The sequence below is a fragment of the Scyliorhinus canicula genome, chromosome 13, assembly GCF_902713615.1.
Source record: "Scyliorhinus canicula chromosome 13, sScyCan1.1, whole genome shotgun sequence".
Classification (NCBI taxonomy): domain Eukaryota; kingdom Metazoa; phylum Chordata; class Chondrichthyes; order Carcharhiniformes; family Scyliorhinidae; genus Scyliorhinus; species Scyliorhinus canicula.
In genome coordinates, this window is record NC_052158.1 from 31,210,226 (window position 1) to 31,237,915 (window position 27,690).

The following is a 27,690-nucleotide window of genomic DNA, read 5'->3' on the forward strand; positions in this document are numbered from 1 at the left end:
TTTATGATGGATGAAATTTATTGATCTTACATTTTGTTGCAGCAGAGATGTGGGTTCTTCTGACAGATACACTAAAAACTAAGAAAATAGGAAACTAGATAATGAATATGCATTGTACGGACTTAAGAGTTTGGGCAATACATTCCAAAACCGACTAAACACACACTAGGATATTGAGCGATGCAGATGGAAGACAATTCTAATAGCTTAATCTGCCCAGTCTCACACACACACGGTTACATATTCTCAGTAATGAAAATCGTTGCTCTTCCTGGTGAGGAACAGTCATAACCAGAACCAATCTTCAAAGACGCAAGGAAACTACTGTGAGAGGACCACCATTATCTCCAGTGTCATTCAAACAGGGGCAAAAGTATGGGAATATTCTTTCGGCAAATGTCTCTGTGAAAGTGTAGAGATGAGACAGGTCAGCAGCATTGTAAAAGGAGACTTGGCCTCCCTCGTAGTCCAGGTAAATGCCAATCCGGCTGGGTTTCTCCCCCAGAGTCAGCGTGGTGACTGCCGGGGAGGTTAGAGCACAATACTGCTCCCCATTGCTCAGGGACAGTGCCAGATATCCGTTCTCTGGCTTCAAAGCAATGTCCCCCTTCCGATTGATGGACTCCCTGGCCACTCCCAGGTCCCATTTGGATTTAGCGCTCACCTCCACCTCCCAGTAATGCACCCCCGCCGTGAAGCCTTCAGCAGCCAGGAGGGACACGCATACATCAAACCTGGCTGGGTTGTCAGGGATCAGTTGCTTCGTCTCAATGGCTGTCACAGTGGTCAAGTCCTCCGACAGCCGAAGCCAAGGGTTTGCTGTTTGAGGGTCCAGGGTCAGAGCAGTTGGAACTGCAAAATAAAGTGCATGGATTACTCCTATTTTGAAGAATTCAATTAAATCTAATCAAATAAACAAAATTAAAGTGGCAGCCCCTTAACAGGGGTATTTCTTCAAAACAAAAAAGCGATTAACAAATTAAAACACAACAAAACAAAATATGATTAAGAGGATTGATTATGCACCTCAGTCTTTGTGGCACCGACCAGGTATGGAAGGCCTCCAAGTGCCCATAGACACCATGTGCTCCCTCTGCACAAACACACTGCTGCTAATATAGGTGTGGAGAGGCAGACAGTCAGGTCGAAAGACCCTCAATCACTTACTGCCTGGACTGGTTGATTGGCTAGGCCCAAGAAAATGTTCACAAGGAGGCCATCTGCCTGTTTCCATGGGTTACTGGACTTCCTGCTCAACAGTGGATGGCAAGGGGGAGAGGAAATAGCCAATTGTCCCTTCCCTTGGAGAGGACCTTGTTCAGTTTAGTTGGGACTGGGTGGAATGGGAAATAGTCTCAACTTTCCTCTTCGGAGGGGGAAATTGAGAAATAAAATAAAAAAGATTCACATTGTATAGTCGTCAAGCAGGTATTTTAAAATTAAATAAGTTGCTCAGGGCATAACAATGTTTTTCACCCAATTACTGTAATTCAGGTCACCAAGAACTGGCCAAGGGAGAAGAGCAGCTTCCCCACTAACCTCAGCAGAAAAGACAGTCCACACTACTCCAATTGGGGAAGGGAACTGATCAATTTCTAGTGCTGCACTTGAAAGTTACATCACTGCTTCATGTTCAATTAGGATTGCTCAACATGCTGAATCATGCAGAAGGGGCCAGGAAGAAAAAGGGGGGCAGAATCAGTGTGGAACATGCCCACCAACTCTTGCCTGCCTCGCAGCCATAAAAGCCCTCCAGTGCAGGAGGCAGCCATTTGGCCCACCACACCTGCACCAACGGTCTGAAAAATGCACCCTTCCTCAGACCACTCTCCCACCCTATTCCCGCAAATTTACCCAACCTGCACATCTCTGGACATTCAAAATGTGTCCCATAGCCTGCAGCTGGAACTTGTGTCTCCAACTTGAGGAAGCCCAGACTTTGAGATGCTGATGAATCAAATTGGCCAACAGCCCTCCAGCAGAGTTTCAGTGGACAGAAGAGAAACTTCCTGAAGATCAGAGCCAAAGTCCTTGGGCTGGACAGAAAAGTAAGGATCCAAGGGTGCGGAGGTTAGGGAAGGTCTGGGTTGGTGAAAAGTGGGCAATTAGTGTGCTGTGGTCCAAAGGCTACCAGACACAAGGAGGATAGCAACAGAAGTTAGCAGGGGCTATTGATGGAAGCTCCCCCCACCCTCCCTTCCTGCCCGAGGACTAAACCCAATAGATTTTTGGCTTCCCTCATGCCTGAGAAATCATCCTGCCGGCCAAAACATTTGAGGCTCAGTGAGAAACTGCCCTCATGTGTCCAATAATGGGCTACTTCAGGGCCTTAATTGGCAAAAGGGCAAGAAAGTCCATCCGCCAGTGTAAAATCACTGCAAGGTTGGAGCAAGCAAGAACTAAGAGGGAAGCCCATTCCTTTTGCCTAAACACTAGCCAGTGGGACACATAGGATATTAGTGGCTCTAATACAGCTGGATACAGGAGTGTTCCACGTAAACAACAACAACTTCGCCCCAACCAATCAGTTCAGCCACAGATAGTCTTTCTGGCTCAAAGCAGTAGAAAAGCCCCTAGTCGCCACATTCTGGCATCTGTTCAGGAACACAGAGGGAGAATTCAGAATGTCCAAATCACATAACAAGCATGTCTTTCGGGACTTGTGTTGGGAAAGGAGGAAACCTGCATGTGAACCCAAGATGGAATCGAACCCAGGTTCCTGGCGCTGCAAAGCAACAGTGCTAATCCCTTATTCAATAAAAATCTGAAACTAAAAGTCAAAGGATGATTATGGTTGTAAAAACCCATCTAGGAAGGAAATTTGTCATCTTTACCTGGTCTGGCCTACATATGACGAGACCCACAGCAATGTGGTTGACTCCAATTGTCTTTAAGAATGGCAATGAATGCTGACCCAGCCAGTGACACCCACATCTCATGGATGAATAAAAGAAAAAAATCAGATTCCTTTCAACCTCAATAGCTGTGCATCCATATTTATGTTTACCAATCCCCCATTCTGCTTTCAATGAGGTAACAATCATAATGAAACATCCTCCAATCAGTTCACCAAGTCAACCTTGAGCTGTGTATTGAACTATGATTATGATCGAGGCATTTACCTGGATGGAGGGCGGCTTTCATTTCCCTCCACAGTTTGTACTGTAAAGGGCCTCGGTATGTTCCCAGGCATATATTCCCAGGCACAACAGTGGGTGGCTCTTCAGAGAACCTGCCAACAGCATTAATTAAATTGGTTAAGAAATATCCGAGGAAAAAACAAAATAACTTAACCCCCTTCCATCTGCCCAGCCATTTGTAGCATCATGATGCAATTTCACTTCAACCATATCCACATAGCCCATCCTAAAACTTCAAAAATTCAGTTTTAGCCATTAAAAAAAATTATATTCAAGATATTACCAGTTTTTTTTTTAAATTACAAAACATAAAGCACCCTTTAAACCAAAACATACAAAGTACCACCAACCCCAAACGACAGTCAACATTCCCCCCCCACTGACATTTAACATTCCTTAAAGGCAGCAATGAATGGCCTCCATCGCAAAAAGAACCCCTCCCCCGAGCCCCTTATGCCAATTTTCGCCAGCTTGAGGAATTCCGCCAACTCACTCACCCACCCCTGCTGGTTTAGGGAGCTCCAGATCCCGCCATCCCATCAATCAGGGAGGAATGGTCAACATGCTGGTTCCCTTCCCCACCCACATTCCATCCTCAAATGACGCCGGGGCCCAGAATCGGTTCCCGGTCGGGAAGGGGCGCGCTGGCGTCAAACCCGCCCAGGTTTGACGCCAGCGCGCCCCTTCCCGACCGGGAACCGATTCTGGTCCCCGGTCGGGGCTAGCAGCCCGACGCCGTAAGCTCCGGCATCACGGGCTTAACGAATTTCGTTAAGCCCGCTTGCCGGAGTTAGCGCCGGCTGACGTGTCATATGACATCAGCCCGCATGCGCGGATTGGAAGACTCCAACCCGCGCATGCGCGGATGACGTCATCGCCAGACCAGGTCTGTTCGCCGTTCGTAAAAACAGCGTAAAGGGCTGGGACTTCGGCCCATCTATCAGCTGTGAATCGCTGCCGGCCGTAAAAAAACGGCGGCAGCGATTCGTGTCGGGAGTTGGGCGGGAAAAAATGTCAGGAAGGCCCTCCCGCTATTCTCCGACCCGTCGTGGGGGGCGGAGAATCGCGCCCCTAGAATATCACCACTCTGGTGCAGACCTAGAATAGAATATACAGTGCAGAAGGCCATTCAGCCCATCGAGTTAGCACCGACCCACTTAAGCTTTCACTCACACCCTCTCCCTCCAGGCCTATAACCCCTCCTACGATTATTGGACACCAAGGGCAATTTTAGCATAGCCAATCCACCTAACATGCACGTCTTTGGTCTGTGGGAGGAAACCGGACCACCCAGAGGAAACTCACCCGCAGACACTGGCAGAACGTGCAGACTCCACACAGACAGTGACCCAGCAGGAAATTAAACCTGGGACCCTGATGCTGTGAAGTCATAGTGCTAACCACTATGCTACCGTGATGCTCCTACCCTCACCCCCAGAATCTAGAGTCCCCAACCAATTAGTTCACCTACAGATAATGCAATCAGATCTTTCTAGTTGAAGCAATAGACTATTTTGAAAATGACCTTACAAAACGCCACAAAAATCAGGCACAACTAGAACATATGGGTGTGACTGGCCCGGCTGCCCAAGCATCGCCCATATCTATCTTCTAACCCTGGAAGAAAAATGACTCAATCGCCAATGTCATGTGGGCTGGGCACCACTTTAAACTGAACGAGGATTAGCCTCTACACAATTTTGAATTTACCCCCCAGAGCCTCATAACCCTGCCTCAGATACACCAAGCTCCTCTACCTTTCCATTGGTTCCCAATACCCTCTCCCTTCCATTTGTTCCTAGTACATGTCTGAGAATCTATCCTTCCCCATCTCATCCCAGAATTTCTTCATATCACAAGTGGGGGTGGTAACCTTGGAAAAGCGACCAGCTCCTAATATAAATTTAGAGTGCACGATTATTTTTCCAATTAAGGGGCAATTTAGTGTGGACAATCCACCTACTCTGCACATCTTTGGTTTGTGGGGGTGAAACCCACGCAGTCACGGGAAGAATGTGCAAATTCCGCACAGACAGTGACCCGGGATTGACAAATTAAGTTCTTTACCCGTCAGTCTGGTCTCAATAAAACGCGAGGGATCTGTAGGTATGTAATTACTTATTTTTAAACAACTTGCAAGGCAGACCCGCTCTATAGAGATTCAGAACACATACTACAATCTCCTGAAGCTCCCAGAACCAAGTGAGGCCGAGGACAAAGATCTCTGCACATATCATTCAAATGGCATCAATTTTCATATACAAGATTCCCATAGGTCATCCTATACACCTCCTGACCTGGCCATATATCCGGATTGGCTCACTTCGCATTCCTCAACCCTGGGCCTCTTGTTACCCAGCATTCTTTTCACCATCCTCTGTACGAGGCTCCTCGCCCCCCTTTCTGGCCATGCTTCGCTCAATTTCTTTATTCTTTGCCTGTTAACGCACTACCATCAGACCAGCTCTATCCTCTACATTATTCTAACTAATTATCCTATTTTATATCACATTAGTTTGTTCAATTCCTCAGGATAGAATCCGGGTTCTCAGCGCCGTAGGCATCAGTGCTAGCCACTAGGCAACTGTGCTGCCCCGACCACCTCCTTTCTAACAAAAAGCCCCAACCTCAAGTTAATGGCACCCATTGCCCCTTTACAAATCTACCCACTCCCACCAAATGAACAGGTCCGTAAAACGCTATCCCCACCCGTTTCTAAACCCAAAACATAGATTTGTTCCTGCAGAGCTGAATTCTATGATTGCCACAGATTAGTGCCCCCAGTGACCTTCCTTCCCATCTTAAAATGTTGCCTGCACTTATTCCACATGGAGTGATGAAACAACCACAACCAGCATGGCAAGAATGGAATATGCACCAATACAGTCACAAAACCCACCCTCCTACACAAGGCCTCCTCCATCTGCTCCCACACAGACCTCTCCTTTACCACCCACCTTCTAGCCTTCTCAACATTCATCACCCCACAGTAATTCAACAAGTTTGGACATGCCAATCCCCCCCCCCGCACTCCCCCATCAAACCCCCCATGGTAGCCCGCCACATAGACTCAAATTATCAAATTCAACCTTCCAATAAACCAAAACTTAGACAAGACCATTACCTTTACTGTACGAACTCTCAGCCAACGATCCTCCAGCCCCCTCGACCAGTTAGCCAAATTCAACCTGTGCAGTTGGATCCGCACAACCAAATATCGAAACCTCGCCTTGACCAGCCAAGAGGCAGCAACTCCAAGAGCCTTCATGAGGAACGGAACACCTTGCCGTTTACTAAATTGGATCCTGGATCCCCAAACTCCTTCAAAATCAAAATCCCCATATCTTCACCATAGTCTGCACCGGATCTGGATGCTCGTGCATCCCCCAGCACTATACCTCTCCACCCCATCGAAGCCCCAAGTGCCATTTCCAAAGGTTCAATCACCAATGCAAATAGCAAAGGAGATAACAGACACTCCTGCCTCATTTCCCAATACAAAACGACCACCAAATAAAACCACCAAAAACAACCAGACATAACAGCCTGATCCAACAAAATCCCTCTCCTTCATGGTATCTGGTCCCCTAGTGTGTAATGGTTAGGTGCAGATATGGGGATAGGCCATGGACCCATGTTCTTTCAGTGGGTTGGTGAAGACCTGATGGGCTGAATGGCCTCCTGCTGTACTATTCCTGTAGGAATGCTATGATACCGCTGCTCCCCCTAGAAATCAATCTACTGAATTTTGTGCAATAGATCTTTTGGAACGGAGGAAAAAAAAAAAAACTACCCAGAACTATGGTCTGAACCATTTCTACTAGACATGTGCAACCAACACAAATTTTCTATTAAGCGAGTTAGCACTACAGGATTCAGACTGAAGAACAAATCAGGGTGGTATGAGCAATGGTCCATTGTTGGCAACACATACCTGTCCTTCCAAGAACTGACCTCCTTGAAGAGAGAAGAAAAATAATGTTATAGAATATAAAAGCACACTTATAAGTGAATAAAACGCCAATTGGAAAACGGTGCATTCTCACCAATCTACATTCAAATGTACCTTGCTCAAACAGGGCATTATCACCAGTGTGTTTGACGTGATTAGGTCAAGTCATCTTTAAGAAAACTAAATGGATGATCACAGCAGGGAGGAGATTAGAGTTCCTAGTGATTAAATTAAAGAATCACGCCACAGCTTCATATTCTATGGATACTGACAATTGAAACAAAGCCAGCATGAATAACCCAAGTACAGAATAATTCCAGTTCTACTTTACGTACCTGCCCCTCACCAAACCAAAATGTTCTTTTATACATTCTTGAAGATCACTTGATTTGCACAAGTGGTTAGCACTGCTACCTCACAGCATCAAGGATCCGGGTTCAATTTCTGGCCTTGGGCAATTGTGGATTTTGGCCATTCTCCCATCTGGGTGCTCCAGTTTCCTTCCACGGTTCAAAGATGTGCAGGTCAGATTGATTGGCCATAGTTAAAATTGCCCCATAGCATCAAAAAGATGCCAGGTTGAGATGGGACGGACCTAGGTAGGGTGATCTTTCAGAGGGTCAGTGCAAACCCATGGGCAAAATGATCTCCTTCTGCACCGAATGATTCAATGTTTCAGCTATTCCTCAAGTTACAATTTTAGGGAGATCCTTCTATTTGATGCCAAGAGATACTCCAAATTTCCTGTAAGGCGACCAGACTGTAGATGTCTCTGCTCAAGTATGGGCTTCACTGCCTTAGAACATAGAACAGTACAGCACAGGCCCTTCGGCCCTCAATGTTGTGCCGAGCCATGATCACCCTACTCAAACCCACGTATCCACCTTATACCTGTAACCCAACAACCCCCCCTTAACCTTACTTTTATTAGGACACTACGGGCAATTTAGCATGGCCAATCCACCTAACCTGCACATCTTTGGACTGTGGGAGGAAACCGGAGCACCCGGAGGAAACCCACGCACACACGGGGAGGATGTGCAGACTCCACACAGACAGTGACCCAGCCGGGAATCGAACCTGGGACCCTGGAGCTGTGAAGCATTTATGCTAACCACCATGCTACCCTGCTCAGTGGTTTACCCATCAGAAACATTTGATGGCCCTTAACGCCCCTAGTCCAGTCTTCCCTTGAATAAAGCCTGCTTCCAAGCTAACTGGCTGTGAGCCAACACACAAATTAACAAAAGAAAACACCACATCACTGTCGACCCCATAACTCAACATGGCACACTTTGCAATACCGCACAAACTTTCCATTCTGTGACCTACATGACTAATTTCACTCAATGGAAAGGTGTGCCCTACTCCCCAGACTTGCTCCGTCCAAGCCTCAGTTTACAAATGCGGTTCTTCAACTTTTGAGCTGGAATAAAATTAAATACCTCTCCTGGGATAAATGTAGATATGATTACTGTACCAAAATCTCAAAATAGGTTAACCATGGTTCTCTCATGACCAACTGTGAGCAAACAAATAAGCCAAGCTTCGATTCACATTACAATAGATGGATTACCAGGGAGCGTATTCTTATTCAGCTGCATCTAAAAATTAAATTCCTAAATTAATGGCCAATTTCTAAAACATGCCAAATATCTAGTTTCAAAGTGTTTGTATTGCTAAAGGCACACAAATTCTGGCTTTCTTTAAACTCATCGGATAAGAATGTCATCAGTCAGGCCAGCATTTATTGTCACTCACCATTGCTCTTCAGAAGGTCGTGGTTATCTGCCTTCTTAAACTTACCAGTTCACATTGACAGATGCAGGATTGGACCACAGGTATGGAGGGATTTCTTTAGGAGGAGAGATTGAGTAGGCTGGGCCTCTGCTCATTGGACCTGGGATTCTCAGTGGGCTTGGCAGGGTGCTGATCGAGATGATACCCTGGGACCAAACTCCGGCTGGGGCCCCAGTCAGTATTTAGACCGACATTCTGTGTAACTTGGAATACTGAAACTGCAAATCTTTCAGAAGGTAGTGAATCTGTGGAATTCTTTACCATAGAGAGAGAGTTGTAGGGCCTGGGTAATTTTGTTCAAAGCAGAGATAGAAGATACAGATTTTTAATAAGGGAATGAAAAGTTATGGGGAGGGTGAAGAGGAGTTATGGATCATAACAGATCAAATATGATGTAATTGAATGGTGAAGCAGACTGGATAGGCTGAACAGTCTATTTCTGCTTCTGGTCTTTGATCCAGTGAGCACAGCAACACCAATATGTAGTGCATTAAGGGCACCTGCTGACGCAGATCAAAGAACCTGGTTAAATATACAGGACCAGGGCAGCACGGTGGCCTAGTGGTTAGCACAACCGCCTCACGGCGCTGAGGTCCCAGGTTTGATCCCGGCTCTGGGTCACTGTCCGTGTGGAGTTTGCACATTCTCCCAGTGTCTGCGTGGGTTTCGCCCCCACAACCCAAAAATGTGCAGAGTAGGTGGATTGGCCACACTAAATTGCCCCTTAATTGTAAAAAATAATTGGGTAATCTAAATTAAAAAAAAAAAAATATACAGGACCAGTGTGAAGCTAGTTTGTGTGTATGTGCGTGTTAGGTTGGCAAATAACTCAGATGTGGAATGGCAAGATCAGGAAAAGGGCATGCAGTCCAGTGCCAAGTGATTGCTTTACTGCCAGAGGGGATCAGTTCCAAGTCAAGGTCCGTCTCGTCAATAAATTATAACATCACAAAATTAAAAAAGGTCCTATTTAATACAATCCCATGGAGTCGGCACTGATCCTCCAAATGCACCATACCCAGACCCACTCCCCAACCGATCCTGACAACCACACTTTGGACAGTAAGGGGCAATTTAGCATGGGCAATCTACCTAACCTGCATATCTTAGGACTGTGGGAGGAAAGCCACGGAGTCAGTGAGAATGTGCAAACTCCAAATAAGCATCAAAGGTCGGAATCGAACCCGGGGGCCTGGTGCTGTGCCACCATTGCACACTGAGGTTCCATTAAAAAGTCTAAAAAATATCACTGGGCTCCAGCTGGAATATGCACACCCAGTTCTGGGTACCATATACTGGGAAAGAGAGAGAGAGGTTGGTGACAGTACGAGAACGGATTCGAGAGAATAGTTTGCAGAGCCGAGTTTATTACGATTACGTGGACAGATTGGAAAAAAGGTTGCTTTGAGGAGGAAGCCCCAAAATAAAATTTTAGAAAATAGGGAGTTGCTGAGACACAGTAACAGCTTCCAATGGCTGAAGGATTACTAACTGGGGAGGGGGGGGGTTCGCACAGAAACGGTTTTAAAATGTGAATGGCAAAAAGAAAAATTTGCACAGATTGTTCATCTGGATTTTTTTAATGTTCAAGTCTTCCAGGGTACCAGCTACATCACCATGGGACTGACACGTTGCAGAAAGGACTAGCACAGATTCACTGGACCAAATGATCTTCTCTGGTGCTGGACTATGCAATGGTCACCAAACATTTTCCCCTCATTCATCTCCATGCTGGTCAACAAAATGACCCTCCTGTCTGCCAAGCATCAGTCATTGCATTTCAGCAGTGGTTTATAGGAATCTTCCCACTCACATCAGTTGACCCGAGAACCAATCCAAAAAGTTTCCTGCAGTTTAATGCTTGGCCTGCAGTCTGTCACAGGTGTGATGGACAGTAGTTGGGAAGAGTGGGTGTGTTATCCTGGTCACAAGCATTGTCCAATCTCCATTTCAGCTGGTTCTCTCAATGGAGTGATCAGCTTCTCCCCAGATTCTTTTCTTCCACTTCAGGTAGCCTTGGGCCAAGAATCCGCAGGTGTCAGTTGGGAATGTTTCATTTCCACCCACCCCTCCAAAAGGAAGCTCCGAGGGTACTCTCAGCCCCCAGGGCTCGTTTTCCATAGGGCAGAGTGCTCATGTCAGGCAAGCAGACAATGTGGTCTGGAGTGGAGTGTGACTGATTCAATACTGCGGCATGTTTGCCCAAGGGAGGTGCATCTGTCCTGTCAATGGATTTGCTGTGTCTTGCAAAGGCAGTGCTGGTGGTACGTCTCCAGGGCTTTGAGGTACATTCAGTATTTAGTCTATATAGGAGGGTGGGTATCACTACTGCTCTGCAGACCATGAGCTTGGTGCAGAGTCAGAGGTTCTTTCTTCAAAACTCCTCAGGTGACTGAAGACTGTGGTAGCATACTGAATGCAGTGCTGAACTTTGTTGATGTCTGCCCTTGTTGAAAGTAGGTTCCAGAGATGTGGAAAATGATCCACATTATCTTGGACATCAAGCCTTGGTAAAAGTTGATAATGGCTTGGAGCTCTCTCAGTGGCAGAGATGCAAGCAATGTCTGTATACTGCAGTTCATTGACGGAGGGTGGCATGGTCTGGTCTGTAGGCAGTGAAGGGTGAACAATAACTTGCCAAGGGGGAGATGGAGCATTGCAGGATGAAGATCATTCCCTTGGGTCCTTCAGTGCTTCTCCGGGTCCCCCATTTATCATGTATTCCCTTGCCTGTCTGGCCCAATTGCATCACCTCACTAATCCGGATTAAATTCCATTTGTCACTGATCAGCCCATCGGACCAGCTTGTCCATACCCTCCTCCAAGCGATGGCCATCCTCCTCACTAGTTGCATCCCTACCTATATTCATATCCAAATCCAAATCATTTATGTAGACCATGAACTGCAAGGGCCCCAACATAGATTCCTGCAGGACCCCAATGGACACAGGTTTCCAGTCAGAAAAACACCCCTTGATCATCACCCTCAGTTTCCTGCCACTCTGCCAATTCTGGCTCCATTCTCGAAGTTCCCTTGGATCCCATGGACTTTTGCCTTGGCTAATCAGACTCCCATGTGAGACCGTATCAAAAAATTTGCTGAAGTCCAAGCTGTGGGTTTTGGCCAAGGGTGGTATAATGACTGGTACAGGCTTGGGTCTGAAGGACCTGTTCCTGTGCTGGACTACACCAAATGCATTTCCTTCATTTAAAAGAAAATAATTTACGGGATGTGGACATTGCTGGTTCAGCCAGCATTTATTGCACATTCCTAGTTGCCCTTCAGAAGGTAGTGGTGAGCTGCCTTATTGCACTGCTGCAGTCCCAGAGGTGTAGTTACACCCACTATACTGTTAGGGAGGAGGTTCCAGGCTATGCCCACACAACAGTGAAGGAGCAGGGACATATTTCCAAATCAAGCTGGTGAGTGACTTGAAGGGGTACCTCCAGGTGGTGTGGTTCACAGTATCTGATTGTCTTCTCTTTCTAGATGGTAGCAGTTGAGAGTTTGGACTGTGTTGTTTAAGGAAACTTGGCAGTTTAATGCAGTGCATCTCGTCGATGTTGCACACGGCTGCCACTGTTCATCGATGGTGGAGGGTTTGAATGTTTGTGGAATGGTGAAGCAATCAAGCAGGCTGCTTTGTCCCGGATTGTGTGGAGATGCTGGAGTGTTGTTGGAGCTGCACTCATCCAGGCAAGTAGAGAGAGTATTCCATTACACTTATGACTTTTGCCTTGCAGATGGAGGGCAGGGTTTGGGGGCCAGGAGGCAAATTACTTGCTGTAGGATTGTAGCTTTAAACCTGTCCTGGTAGGTGCAGTTTATGGCTAGCCTAGCTCAGTTTCTGATCAATGGTAACTGCCAGGATGTGGATTGTGGGGGATTCAGCAATGGTAATTCCATTCAATGTCAAGGGGTGATGGTTAGATCCTCTATTCTAGGAGATGGTCATTGCCTGGCAGTTGGCTGCCAGTGGAAAGTTACATTGGCAGCACAAGCCTCAGTATGTTCCAGGTTTTGCCACATTTGTACATGGACGGTTTCATTATCGGAGGAGATGCAAATGTTGATGTACAGTTATCTATGATCATCCTCACTTCTGACCGTATGATGGAAGGGAGACCATTGATGAAGCAGCTGAAGATGGTTGGGCCGATGACACTACCCTGAGGAACTTGTACAGAGCTGTCCTGGAGCAGAGATGGCGTACCTCCAACCACGACCACCACCATCTTCTTTGTGTCAGGTATGACTCCAACCAGCAGAGATTCCCCCCCCTCCCCAATCCAATTGGACTCAACTAGGGCTCCTTGATGCAATACTCAGTCAAATGCTACACACAGAAAAAAAAAAGTGTTAACTGGTTGTATTTGGAGCATGGGGAAATACAAAAGGATTACCTGGAGTGAGGTGAAAAATACAGAAGACAAATAACATGCCAGTGACTGATGGAAATGGGGCTTGACAGAGGAGGATCTCGAGATGATTGTTATCACTAAGGAGGTTGTGATGGGCAAGATAATGGGGCTAAAGGTAGACAAGACTCCTTGCCCTGATGGAACGCCCCAGGGTACTAAAAGAGATGGCTAGGGAAATTGCAAATGCACTAGTGATAATTTACCAAAATTCACTGGGTGGTCCCAGCGGATTGGAAATGAGCAAATGTGACACCACTGTTTTTTTTTTAAAAAAAGGAGGTAGTCAGAAAGCGGGTAATTCTAGGCCAGTGAGCTTAACTTCGATAGTAGGGAAGATGCTGAAATCCATCATCAAGGAAGAAATAGTGAGGCATCTGGATGGAAATTGTCCCATTGGGCAGACGTAGCATGGGTTCATGAAGGGCAGGTCATGCCCAACGAATTTAGTGGAATTTTTTGAGGACATTACCAGTGCTGTAGACAATGGATGTGGTATATCTGGATTTCCAGAAAGCTTTTGACAAGGTGGCATTCAGGGTAAAGTAGTAGCATGGATAGAGGATTGGTTAATTAATAGAAAGCAAAGAGTGGGGATTAATGGGTGTGTTTCTCAAGTTGGCAGTCAGTAGCTAGTGTGACCCTCAGGGATCAGTGTTAGGCCCACAATTGACATGGATGTTTTGAAGTTGGAGACCAAGTGCAATGTATCCAAGTTTGCACTCGACACCAAGGTGACTGGTAATGCAAAAAGTGCAGAGGGATTTGGATAGTTTAAGTGAATGGGCTAGGGTCTGGCAGATGGAATGCAATTTTGACAAATGTGAGGTTATCAATTTGGTAGGAATACCAGCAAACAGGATTATTAAAATGAAGAAATATTAAAACATGCTGCTGTGCAGAGGGACCGGAGTGTCCTAGTGCAAGAGTCGTAAAAAGTTGTTTCACAGGTGATTAAGGCGGCAAATGGAGTTTGTCCTTCATTGCTAGAGGGATGGAGTTTAAGACTAGGGAGGTTATGCTGCAATTGTATAAAAGGTGTTAGTGAGAGGGGGGGGGGGGGAAAGAGAAGAATCTTACAGAAACATAAATTATGATGGGAATAAGTAGGATAGATGCAGGGGAGGTAGTTTCCACTGGCAGGTGAAAGCAGAAGTAGGGGGCATAAGACCATAAGACATAGGAGCGGAAGTAAGGTCATTCGGCCCGTCGAGTCCACTCCACCATTCAATCATGGTTGATTTCAACTCCATTTACCCACTCTATCCCCATAGCCCTTAATTCCTCGAGAAATCAAGAATTTATCAATTTCTGTCTTAAAGACACTCAACGTCCCGGCCTCCACCGCCCTGTGTGGCAATGAATTCCACAGACCTACCACTCTGGCTGAAGAAATTTCTCCTCATCTCTGTTCTAAAGTGACTCCCTTTTATTCTAAGGCTGTGCCCCCGCGTCCTAGTCTCCCCTGCTAATGGAAACAACTTCCCTACGTCCATCCTATCCAAGCCATTCATTATCTTGTAAGTTTCTATTAGATCTCCCCTCAACCTCCTAAACTCCAATGAATATAATCCCACGATCCTCAGACGTTCATCGTATGTTAGGCCTACCATTCCTGGGATCATCCGTGTGAATCCCCGCTGGACCCGCTCCAGTGCCAGCATGTCCTTCCTGAGGTGTGGGGCCCAAAATTGCTCACAGTATTCTAAATGGGGCCTAACTAGTGCTTTATAAAGCCTCAGAAATACATCCCTGCTTTTATATTCCAAGCCTCTTGAGATAAATGACAACATTACATTTGCTTTCTTAATTACGGACTCAACCTGCAAGTTTACCTTTAGAGAATCCTGGACTAGGACTCCCAAGTCCCTTTGCACTTTAGCATTATGAATTTTGTCACCGTTTAGAAAATAGTCCATGCCTCTATTCTTTTTTCCAAAGTGCAAGACCTCGCACTTGCCCACGTTGAATTTCATCAGCCACTTCTTGGACCATTCTCCTAAACTGTCTAAATCTTTCTGCAGCCTCCCCACCTCCTCAATACTACCTGCCCCTCCACCTATCTTTGTATCATCGGCAAACTTGGCCAGAATGCCCCCAGTCCCGTCATCTAGATCGTTAATATATAAAGAGAACAGCTGTGGCCCCAACACTGAACCCTGCGGGACACCACTTGTCACCGGTTGCCATTCCGAAAAAGAACCTTTTATCCCAACTCTCTGCCTTCTGTCTGACAGCCAATCGTCAATCCATGTTAGTACCTTGCCTCGAATACCATGGGCCCTTATTTTTCTCAGCAGTCTCCCGTGAGGCACCTTGTCAAAGGCCTTTTGGAAGTCAAGATAGATAACATCCATTGGCTCTCCTTGGTCTAACCTATTTGTTATCTCTTCAAAGAACTCTAACAGGTTTGTCAGGCACGACCTCCCCTTACTAAATCCATGCTGACTTGTCCTAATCCGACCCTGCACTTCCAAGAATTTAGAAATCTCATCCTTAACGATGGATTCTAGAATTTTGCCAACAACCGAGGTTAGGCTAATTGGCCTATAATTTTCCATCTTTTTTCTTGTTCCTTCTTGAACAGGGGGTTACAACAGCGATTTTCTAATCCTCTGGGACTTTCCCTGATTCCAGTGACTTTTGAAAGATCATGACTAACGCCTCCACTATTTCTTCAGCTATCTCCTTTAGAACTCTAGGATGTAGCCCATCTGGGCCGGGAGATTTATCAATTTTCAGACCTTTTAGTTTCTCTAGCACTTTCTCCTTTGTGATGGCAACCATATTCAACTCTGCCCCCTGACTTTCCTGAATTGTTGGGATATTATTCATGTCTTCTACTGTGAAGACTGACACAAAGTACTTAAGTTCCTCAGCTATTTCCTTGTCTCCCATCACTAGATTACCAGCGTCATTTTGGAGCGGCCCAATGTCTACTTTTGCCTCCCGTTTGTTTTTAATGTATTTAAAGAAACTTTTACTATCATTCCTAATGTTAGTGGCTAGCCTACCTTCATATTTGATCCTCTCCTTCCTTATTTCTCTCTTTGTTATCCTCTGTTTGTTTTTGTAGCCTTCCCAATCTTCTGACTTCCCACTACTCTTTGCCACATTATAGGCTCTCTCTTTTGCCTTGATGCATTCCCTGACTTCCTTTGTCTCATAGCCTCAAAATAAGGGGAAGTAGATTTAGGAGGAACTTCTTCATCCAAACGGTTGTGAATCTATGAAAATCCCTGCCCAACAAAGCAGTTGAGGCTCCTTCATTAAATGTTTAAGATAAAGATACAGTTTTTTGAAGAATAAAGGGTTATGGTGTTCGGGTGGGACAGTGAAGCGGAGTCCACAAAAGATCAGCAGTGATCTGATTGAATGATGGAGCAGGCTCGAAGGGCCAGGTGGCCTACTCCTGCTCCTAGTTCTTATGTTCTTATGTTCTTAGGGTAAGAGTAGATTTACTCTGCAGTTATTGGTGTGAATATTTTGAAAACAGATTTACAACACTTGGCGAAGGTCTCACAGAATAGATATAGTTTTGGGACAGTGGCTACGTGGATATGAAGGTGGTCAGATTGCAGTAGATTGGGGTAGAGTACTACATTGGCATAAATCAGTCATTCTCTAGCTGGTGGTGAACTGGCGGGTGTCACAGGTGTTAGTCCTCAAGACCTCACTGTTCACAATCTATACAAAATGAGCTGCAAGCAGATACAGAATGTAACATATCAGATGATACCAAAATAGGTGGGAAAGCAGGCAATGATAAATATGCTAGGATATTGGGTACATCATGTAACTAAAAAGGCACGTGGAATGCCAGCATTGACTGGAGTATAAAGTAGAGAAGTGTTTTTGCAATTGTGGAGTATTGTGTCCAGTTTTAATCTCCGTATTTGAGGAATGATGTGGTGGCATTCAGAGGAAATTCACCAGATTGATTCAGTGGATGTTGGCGTAGGAGGAGAGATTAAAGTACATGGGCTTATACTCACTGGAGTTGGGGTTCTGATGGAGTTATACATGATACTAAAAGGGATTGATAAAGCAAACGTAGGCCAAATGTTTCCCCTTGTAAGGCACTCTAGAATAGGAGGTCATAGATATAGGTTGAGACGCGTTTGCTTTAGAACCGAGACGAGGAGGAACTCACTGCCCCATAGCAGATATAGGTTGAGAGGTGTTTGCTTTTGAACCGAGACGAGGAGGAACTCACTGCCCCATAGCGTGGTGGAACGAGGGTCATTAAATAGTTTCAAGAAGGAGTTAGATGTATTCCTGATTTAAATGGGTTAAAGGGATATGGGGAACAGGTGTTCAGGTGGATTGGAGATCAGGAAGATATCAGCAATGAAGGGCTGAATTGTCTACTTCTGCTCTAAATCCTATGTTTCCTTGTCAGGAGTGTAAGTGGTTAAGTGATTAGAAAGGGAGTTGTGGTATTCAAGGAGCATACACTTGTGTCCATCAGGTAAACAGTTTGGAGGGATTTATATTTGTACTGGTAAATATTTTAAGCGAGGTATACAATTTACTTTAGTATTTCCACAAGATAGGGTAAACCTACGTTTTGTTTTGAATTTAGAATGTGATGTTGTACAAAATAAGTAATGGCATGATGGGAAAACTGGTCAACTACATGGTCCAATGCAAGAAAATCTGACATCGCATGACTTGAAGCCTGAATAAGATTGGAGAAGGTCAAGCCGTTCCGAAATGCCTGACCTCCACAACTTCTGATCAGACTAACTCGTCATAACCAAAAGCAGTCTAAATAAGACGAGATAAGGTCAGGAAGGAACAAGTCTCCTCCGACCTTTTAATGTTCCATCAAAGGACAAGATAATGGTAGGAGGAGTGATAGAGATAGAGAAATACAGCACAGAACAGGCCCTTTGGCCCACGATGTTTCGCCGAACTTTTGTCCTAGGTTAATCATAGAATTTTGGACAATTTTTCATGGCCAATCCACCCAACCTGCACATCTGTGGACTGTGGGAGGAAACCGGAATACCCGGTAAAAATCCACGCAGTCACGGGGAGGATGTGCAGACTCCACACAGACAGTGACACAAGTCGAAATCGAACTTGGGACCCTGGAGCTGTGAAGCAATTGTGCTATCCACAATGCGACCGTGCTGCCCTTAAGAAGTTAACCTACACTCCATTATTCTACCCTAATCCATGTACCTATCCAATAGCCGCTTGAAGGTCCCCAACGTTTCCAACTCAACTACTTCCACAGGCAGTGCATTCCATGCCCCCACTACTCTCTGGGTAAAGAACCTACCTCTGACATCCCCTCTATATCTTCCACCATTTATCTTAAATTTATGTCCCCTTGTAATGGCGTGTTCCACCCGGGGAAAAAGTCTGACTGTCTACTCTATCTATTCCCCTAATCATCTTATAAACCTCTATCAAGTCACCCCTCATCCTTCTCTGTTCTAATGAGAAAAGGCCTAGCACCCTCAACCTTTCTTCGTATGACCTACTCTCCATTCCAGGCAACATCCTGGTAAATCTCCTTTGCACCTTTTCCAAAGCTTCCACATCTATCCTAAAATGAGGCAACCAGAACTGCACACAGTACTCCAAATGTGGCCTGACCAAGGTTTTGTACAGCTGCATCATCACCTCACGGCTCTTAAATTCAATCCCTCTGCTAATGAACACTAGCACACCAAAGGCCTTCTTCACAGCTCTATCCACTTGAGTGGCAACTTTCAAATCTATGAACATAGACCCAAAGATCTCTCTGCTCCTCCACATTGCCAAGAACCCTACCGTTAACCCTGTATTCCGCATTCATATTTGTCCTTCCAAAATGGACAATCTCACACTTGTCAGGGTTAAACCATCTGCCACTTCTCAGCCCAGCTCTGCATTCTATCTATGTCTCTTTGAAGCCGACAACAGCCCTCCTCACTATCCACAACTCCACCAATCTTCGTATCATCTGCAAATTTATTGACCCACCCTTCAACTCCCTCATCCAAGTCGTTAAATGAAAATCACAAACAGCAGAGGACCCAGAACTGATCCCTACGGTACACCACTGATAACTGGGCTCCAGGCTGAATATTTGCCATCCACCACCACTCTGTGTCTTCTATCGGTTAGCCAGTTTGTTATCCAACTGGCCAAATTTCCCACTATCCCATGCCTCCTTACTTTCTGCATAAGCCTACAATGGGGAACCTTATCAAATGCCTTACTAAAATCCATGTACACTACATCCACTGCTTTACCTTCATCCACATGCTTGGTCACCTCCTCAAAGAAGTCAATAAGACTTGCAAGGCAAGACTTACCCCTCACAAATCCGTGCTGACTATCCCTAATCAAGCAGTGCCTTTCCTGATGCTCAGAAATCCTATCCCTCAGTACCCTTTCCATTACTTTGCCTACCACCGAAGTAAGACTAACTGGCCTGTAATTCCCAGGGTTATCCCTATTCCCTTTTTTTGAACAGGGGCACGACATTCGCCACTCTCCAATCCTCTGGTACCACCCCTGTTGACAGCGAGGACGAAAAGATCATTGTCAACGGCTCTGCAATTTCATTTCTTGTTTCCCATAGAATCCTTGGATATATCCCGTCAGGCCCGGGGGACTTGTCTATCCTCAAGTTTTTCAAAATGCGCAACACATCTTCCTTCCTGACAAGTATCTCCTCAAGCTTATCAGTCTGTTTCACACGGTCCTCTCCAAAAATATGGCCCCTCTCATTTGTAAATACTGAAGAAAAATACTTGTTCAAGACCTCTCCTATCTCTTCAGACTCAATACACAATCTCCCGCTACTGTCCTTGATCGGACCTACCCTCGCCCTAGTCATTCTCATATTTCTCACATATGTGTAAAAGGCCTTGGGGTTTTCCTTGATCCTACCTGCCAAAGATTTTTCATGCCCTCTCTTAGCTCTCCTGATCCCTTTCTTCAGTTCCCTCCTGGCTATCTTGTATCCCTCCAGCGCCCTGTCTGAACCTTGTTTCTTCAGCCTTACATAAGTCTCCTTCTTCCTCTTAACAAGACATTCAACCTCTCTTGTCAACCATGGTCCCCTCACTCGACCGTCTCTTCCCTGCCTGACAGGGACATACATATCAAAGACATGCAGTACCTGTTCCTTCAACAAGTTCCACATTTCACTTGTGTCCTTCCCTGACAGCCTATGTTCCCAACTTTTGCACTTCAATTCTTGTCTGACAGCATTGTATTTACCCTTCCCCCAATTATAAACCTTGCCCTGTTGCACACACCTATCCCTTTCCATAACAAGTGAAAGTCACAGAATTGTGGTCACTACCTCCAAAATGCTCCCCCACTAACAAATCTATCACCTGCCCTGGTTCATTACCAAGTACTAAATCGAATATGGCCTCCCCTCTGGTCGGACAATCTACATACCGTGTTAGAAAAGCTTCCTGGACACCCTGCACAAACACTACGCCATCCAAACTATTTGATCTAAAGAGTTTCCATTCAATGTTTGGGAAGTTGAAGTCACCCATGACTACTACCCTGTGACTTCTGCACCTTTCCAAAATCTGTTTCCCAATCTGTTCCTCCACATCTCTGCTGCTATTGGGGGGGCCTATAGAAAACTCCCAACAAGGTGACTGCTCCTTTCCTATTTCTGACTTCAACCCATATTACCTCAGTAGGCAGATCCCCCTCGAACTTCCTTTCTGCAGCTTACTATCTCTAATTAACAATGCCACCCCCACCACCTCTTTTACCATCCTCCTAATCTTGTTGAAACATCTATAACCAGGGACCTCCAACTACCATTTCTGCCCCTCTTCTATCCAAGTTTCCGTGATGGCCACCGCATCGTAGTCCTAAGTACCGATCCATGCCTTATGTTCACCCACCTTATTCCTGATGCTTCTTGCATTAAAGTATACAAACTTCAACCCATCTCCTTGCCTGCAAGTACTCTCCTTTGTCAGCGTTACCTTCCCCACTGCATCACTACATGCTTTGGCGTCCTGAATATCAGCTTCCTTAGTTGCTGGACTACAGATCCGGTTCCCATTCCCCTGCCAAATTAGTTTAAACCCTCCCGAAGAGTACTAGAAAACCTCCCCCCCAGGATATTGGTGCCCCTCTGGTTCAGATGCAACCCGTCCTGCTTGTACAGGTCCCACCTTCCCCAGAATGCGCTCCAATTATCCAAATACCTGAAGCCCTCCCACCTACACCATTCCTGCAGCCACGTGTTCAACTGCACTCTCTCCCTATTCCTAGCCTCGCTATCACGTGGCACCGGCAACAAACCAGAGATGACAACTCTCTGTCCTGGCCTTTAACTTCCAGCCTAACTCCCTAAACTTGTTTATTACCTCCACACCCTTTTTCCTACCTACGTCGTTGGTACCAATGTGCACCACGACTTCTGGCTGCTCACCCTCCCCCTTCAGGATCCTGAAGACACGATCCGAGACATCCCTGGCCCTGGGAGGCGACATACCTGTCGGGAGTCTCACTCGCGACCACAGAATCTCCTATCTATTCCCCTAACCATTGAATCTCCTATTACTATTGCTTTTCTATGCTCCCCCCCCTTCCCTTCTGAGCCCCAGAGCCAGATTCAGTGCTAGAGACCTGGCCGCTGGGGCCTTCCCCCGGTAGGTCATCCCCCCCAAACAGCATCCAAAACGGTATACTTGTTTTGAAGGGGAACGGCCACGAGGGACCCCTGCACTGTCTGCCTGTTAGTTTTCTTTCCCCTGACTGTAACCCAGCTACTCTTGTCCAGTACCTTTGGTGTGGCTACCTCCCTGTAACTCTTCTCTATAACCCCCTCTGCCTCCCGGATGATCCGAAGTTCATCCAGCTCCAGTACCTTAACACGGTCTCAGAGCTGGAGCTGGGTGCACTTCCCGCAGGTATAGTCAGCGGGGACACCAGTGGTTTCCCTCACCACCCACATCCTACAGGAGGAGCATGCAACTGCCCTAGCCGCCATCCCCTCTTACTTTACAGAATTAGCTGCCCCTTGGACCAACTGGACCTCCGCCCTCCGACTCTACTTCCAGTCAGCTGTACTCTAAACTCCTGGCTCCCTTCACGCTCTTGGGTAAATATAGGAAATTAAATGTAAGGAGCACCTTACTCCCTCCTCACCTAACTCCCTCGGTCACCAAACTCTCACTGTAGCACTCAAATGCCACAAGCTCAGCACTCCAGTGCAAACAAAGTCTGCACTGTAACTAGCTCCTATTTATGCTGTGACTCTGGCCTCTGAAAACTGGCCTAATGCAATTAACAAGCTCCAGCTGCAAGTACGTACAAGTAGAACCTTGTTTAAAGCGGATTCAAAATTCACCTTCTTATAGACCAAACAGCAATTTTAAGTTAATTAACTAAATAAAAGAAATACTAGACTTTAATTAAAAAGGAATCCTTATACTCCCTCAGTCTCCAAACTCTCACTGTAGCACTCAAATGCCACAAGCTCAGCACTTCAGTGCAAAAAAAATCCTGATGAGACAAGAGTCCTGGAAGGTCAGCAAGGTGACGCCCATTTTATGATATTGCTTATGTTTATACTTCTGATCGAATTCCTGACTAAGGTGTAGTCACGTAATCCTGATAACGTATAAATACAGCTGATTCTCTGTGAAAGCGTGAACTTAGGAAGGAATCAGCAGTAATACTAACTGCTCTCTAACCTCAAGTTTCAGCCATTACTGCATGCAGTCTGTTCGTAAATAAAGTCTTGTTATCTTTCCATAACGAGCATTGTTGAATCTTTCTCCCACAGTCCAGAAGCAGGAAAAATATTGTCTTCTACAAGAGTACCCAATTCATTTTTTCGCAATCAAGGGGCAATTTAGCATGACCAATCCATCTAGCTTGCACATTGGGTTGTGGGGGCTAAACCCACGCAAAGACGGGGCGAAATGTGCAAACTCCACACGGACGGTGACCCAGAGCCAGGATCGATTCTGGGACCTCAGTGAGGCTAACCCACTGTGCCACCTTACTGCCGTAACCTATGGTTAAGACTCATGCTGGACAAAAGTGTTTGCATACGCAGGAGTTTTGATTACAATTCAAACTGTGCTACATAGACAACAATCCAGGGACCCATTTCAAGGTAGGAAAGAGTTTTGAGTTTCATGTTTGGATGGATATGATTGAAGGGAAGCAGCTTGGAAATGAACATCTCACAACTCTGCCAGAAGCAAAATTGGACAGCATTAGGGGGCTGTGAAAGGGCAGACCTCCCAAAGAGCTATACAAATGTCCAGGCTTCCAAACAGTGGCGGCACAAAGAATGTCTTCCGAAGGAAGTTAGGGCAACATAAAATCAAGAAGCTAAACAAGGAACAGTTCAGGAGAATTCAAGGGAAAAGCAGATGAAGTGAACAAAATTGGAGAGAGCTCCAAAGCCGGATTTAAAGTGGAAAAGCAAACTACAGGAAGTAAAACAAATGTGGTGTTAAAACTAGTTAGCAGACCAGTGATAGATCACCTAGTTTTCTAAAAACATAGAGCCAGGGTTTAATTCTGGGATCTTCCCATCCAGTTACATCAACTGGGATTGTAACAAATATTAGAAATAGAATACACAAAGCAACATTTCAAGGTTTACCAGTGACCTGGCCAGGGGCTAAGCAATAGGCGGAGAGAGGTTTTTGACATTTGGACAAACAAATGCAACTATGAAGCCATGAATTTTAACAAGGTGAATGAAAAATTATGAACCTAATAAAACTAATGGATGTCAGCAAGGAGTCATATCTACAGAAAAGGAAAAAGGTTGTCGTGGACTGATGTCAATCATCTCAGTTCCAGGATATTACTGCAGGTGTTCCTCAGGGCAACCCCATCTATATTCAACTGCGTCAATGACCTTCCTTTCAATGTTTGCTGATCACTGTACAATGTTCAGCACCATTCGCGACTCCTCAGATACCGAGGCAAATGCCAGAAGATCTGGACAATATCCAGGCTTCGGCTGACAGGGTAACAGCACAATTGGCAAGCAATGGTCATCTTCATTGAGAGAATCCACCCATAGCCCTTTGACAGTCAAATGGCATTAGCATCACTCAACTCCCAGTATCAACACTCTGGGATTACTATTGGACCAGAAACTGATCTAGACTGGTTATCGAAATATTATGGCTACTAGAGCCTAGGAATCCAGCAGGGAATAACTCCTCACCCAACACCCCAAAGCCTGTTCACCATTTGCCAGGCCCAAATCAAGAGTGTGAAGTAATACACTTAACCCCACAAACATTCACTCCCTCTGCAACCTATACTCAGCAGCAGTGTGTACCAACTAGAAGGTGCACTGTGGCAACTTCAAAATCCACTGTCATCTAGAAGGACAAGGGTAACAAATATGGAGAACACCACATTCCTCTCCTAAGTCACTCACCATTGTTACTTGGAATTATAATCGCCATTCTTTCACTGCCACTGGGCCCACATCCTGGGACTAGCTTATCAACAGCACAATGGGTGTTCCTGCACTTCAGGGTCTAGAGCAGTTCAAGGCAGCAGCTCACAATGCCTTTCTCAAGGAGCAATTAAGGGATGGGCAATAAATGTTGGCCTAGCCAGTAAAGCCCACATAAGAGAATTGTAAAAAAAAACAATCAAACATTTGGTTCAGGTTACCCACAAGCTGCTGAGTGGCTTGGAAGCCTAGCCACAGATGTTCACAATCTCCATGATGGAGAGTCACTGGGACAGGATCAATGGTGAGAGAAGAGAAAAAAAAAAAGTGTTTACCTTGAGAGAGGCTAGGTCACCTCGCTCCAGTTTGGCCTCCATGTTGGTGATATTCAGCTCCGTGGAGAAGAGCATTCCACGGAGTTTTGACAGGTTTCCATCCATTTCTGCTAAGCTACTTTCCACCTCAACTTCCAGCTCTTTGATCAGCCGTTGCTCTCGCTCATTGAGGAACTGGTGCAGATGAGCAAACTGCTGTGCAATATGGCAAATCAAACTACAGCCCAGTTCCTGAAAAAAAAGATTAAATATGCACACAGACTTCAGAATTCAACAGAGTTGATGGGACCAATTGCATCCAATCAAGGCAGGCAATAATAAAACCTAGAAATTCTTCAATATTCTCAGCATTTCCCACACCAAATGATTGGCAAGACCACAGATTTTGCTTTGAGGCCTATTAGATGCCCTACCACCCAGCCCACTTTAGCAGCAGGGCCACAAAACATGTTATTTGAAGACAAATAACATTTAGGTCAGATAAACTTACTTTAGTTTCTGCACTCTGGAGCCCTTGTTTTTGCAGGGCATCTTTCAAAGAGACCACCTTCTGTTTTAGAGAGTTTAATAAAGCAATTCCTTGATTCTGCAGGAGAGACAGGAGGAAGAAGTGTAATGAGCTGGGTACAAGACCAGTTATGGAAAGCTGCCAAGCAGAAGATAAATCAGAAATCCATATTGCAGTCCTTGATAACCCTTTCGCCATCTCCACCCTTTAAGAGATACCATACCTTGCATGTTGTGACAAATTCGGTCCGCTCCCTAAACTTGTGTTGCTGGTGAAGTTTAGAGTCTCTGCACACCAAGCAGATAAACATCCCATCCGTCTCGCAGACGAGGCTCAGTTTCTCCTGGTGTTCGGGACACAGAAGCCTCTCCTCCCCCTCCTTCCCTTCCTGCGGGCCAGTCAGCCGGCGAATCTTGTCCACGACATTCCTCAATACGCGGTTGGGCTGCAGGGTCAGATCTGTAGCGTGCTCACCACACTGGGGGCAACAGAGGGTGCCACCCTGATCCTTCCTGTAGTAAAGAATACAGGAGCAACAGAAATTCCGGTCACAGTCCACAAGGACAGGGTCAACAAATAGCCCAAGGCAAAGGGGGCAGATGAGGGATTCTCCATAACTCCCAATCTCTGGACTAGAAGCCATAAAACAATCAATCCTGAGACTAGGCAATTAGTCAGAGTAACCCAACAGGTCTTCTTAAAAAGAGTGTGCACTCACAGCAAAGGACTCAATCCGGTTCATTCCTTCCACCTGAATGTCTTTTATAGGTTTGTTCCATATAATTGAGCTTAATTCATTCCCCCAATGCTGCAAAGCTGGGTTGCCTGGTCCAGTCTAACACGAATACATCTCCAATGAAGATTGACAGGTGAAGCTATTTCCCCTTTAACCCTGTCAGGAGTTTTGACTTGAAACTATTGAAGAGACCAATCATTCATTCTCTCCAGCACAAGAGAATATATTCAATAAGTGGCCCTCCCTAAAATACCACAATTTGACCTGACAAACCAAAATGATATTATGCGGTTGGTGACGTGTAGATGGATTATCAAAAGGCGTTTTGACAATTTTAACATGATAGGTTTGATTATAAAACTCAAGTTGATGGGATTTAAGCTTGGATTAAAAACCTTTCCTCAGGAAGAGAAAGCACTATGGGCGAGATTCTCCCAAAACGGGAGAAATCGTAAAGCTGCCGTAAAACCCGGGCGGGTTTTACGGCAGCGCGCCCCTTCCCGACGGGGGACCGATTCTGGTCCCCGGTCGGGGCTACCAGCCCGACGCCGTAGGCTCCGGCAAGACGGGCTTAACGAAAATCGTTAAGGCCGCTTACCGGAGTTAGCGCCGGCTGACGCGTCATATGACGTCAGCCGCGCATGCGCAGTTTGGAAGACTCCAACCCGCGCATGCGCGGGTGACGTCATCGCGTTTTTGCGCGAAACCCGCGCATGCGCGGGCCGGGTTGCCCCTCAGCCGCCCCGCGAATGGATACTGCGGGGCGGCGGAAGGACAAGTAGTGCGCGGGCATCGGGCCCGCTGCCCGCGATCGGTGCCCACCGATCGCGGGTCCATGGCACCCTTGGCACGGCCGTGGTACTGCCGTGCCAATCGGTGCCATGGTTATAAAAAGCGAGTTGGTGACGCCGTTTTTACGAACGGCAAGACCAGGTGTGTTTGCCGTTCGTGAAAACGGCGGAAAGGGCTGGGACTTCGGCCCATCTAACAGCTGTGAATCGCTGCCGGCCGTAAAAAAACGGCGGCAGCGATTCGGGTCGGGACTTCGGCGGGGGGGTGGGAGAATAGCGGGAGGGCGGGAAAAATGTCGGGAAGGCCCTCCCGCTATTCTCCCACCCGTCGTGGGGGGCGGAGAATTTCGCCCTGTGGGTTTCCCCCCCCCCTAATTGGACAGCACTGAATTGGGGGTGTTCCTCAGGGGTAGCTATTTCATTTATGGGATGTGGGTGTCATCAGCTTGGCCAGCATTTATTGCCCATCGCCAACCGCTCTTCGACTGAGTGACTTGCCAAGTCATGTTGGAGGACATTTAAGAGTTAACCACATGGCTGTGGATCGGCCATGACATGAAGGCCAGACCAAATAAGGATGGCAA

At 46.2% G+C, this 27,690-nt stretch overlaps 1 protein-coding gene across 1 annotated transcript; it reads right to left on the reverse strand.

Annotated features, from left to right (window-relative positions):
• Positions 1-26,298, reverse strand: LOC119976180 (zinc-binding protein A33-like). Its single transcript, XM_038816462.1, has 6 exons — positions 25,803-26,298; positions 25,562-25,657; positions 25,072-25,302; positions 7,075-7,097; positions 3,123-3,232; positions 1-852 (listed from the first exon to the last, which is right to left on the reverse strand). Exons 1-6 carry the CDS (start codon positions 26,220-26,222, stop codon positions 305-307), a joined length of 1,428 nt encoding a protein of 475 aa, XP_038672390.1. The 5' UTR covers positions 26,223-26,298; the 3' UTR covers positions 1-304.
• Between the last annotated feature and the right edge of the window lie 1,392 nt (positions 26,299-27,690).

What these genes read in the sequence shown, in the direction of transcription:
- LOC119976180 (XM_038816462.1), bottom strand. Translation starts at nt 26,222, where the DNA reads ATGGCTTCTAGTCCAGAGATTGGGAGTTATGGAGAATCCCTCATCTGC. An exon ending in TCCAGAGTGCAGAAACTAAA is followed by an intron (nt 25,303 to 25,561) that starts GTAAGTTTATCT and finishes CTTTTTTTTCAG; the next exon opens with GAACTGGGCTGTAGTTTGAT. An exon ending in GTGACCTAGCCTCTCTCAAG is followed by an intron (nt 7,098 to 25,071) that starts GTAAACACTTTT and finishes TCTCTCTTCAAG; the next exon opens with GAGGTCAGTTCTTGGAAGGA.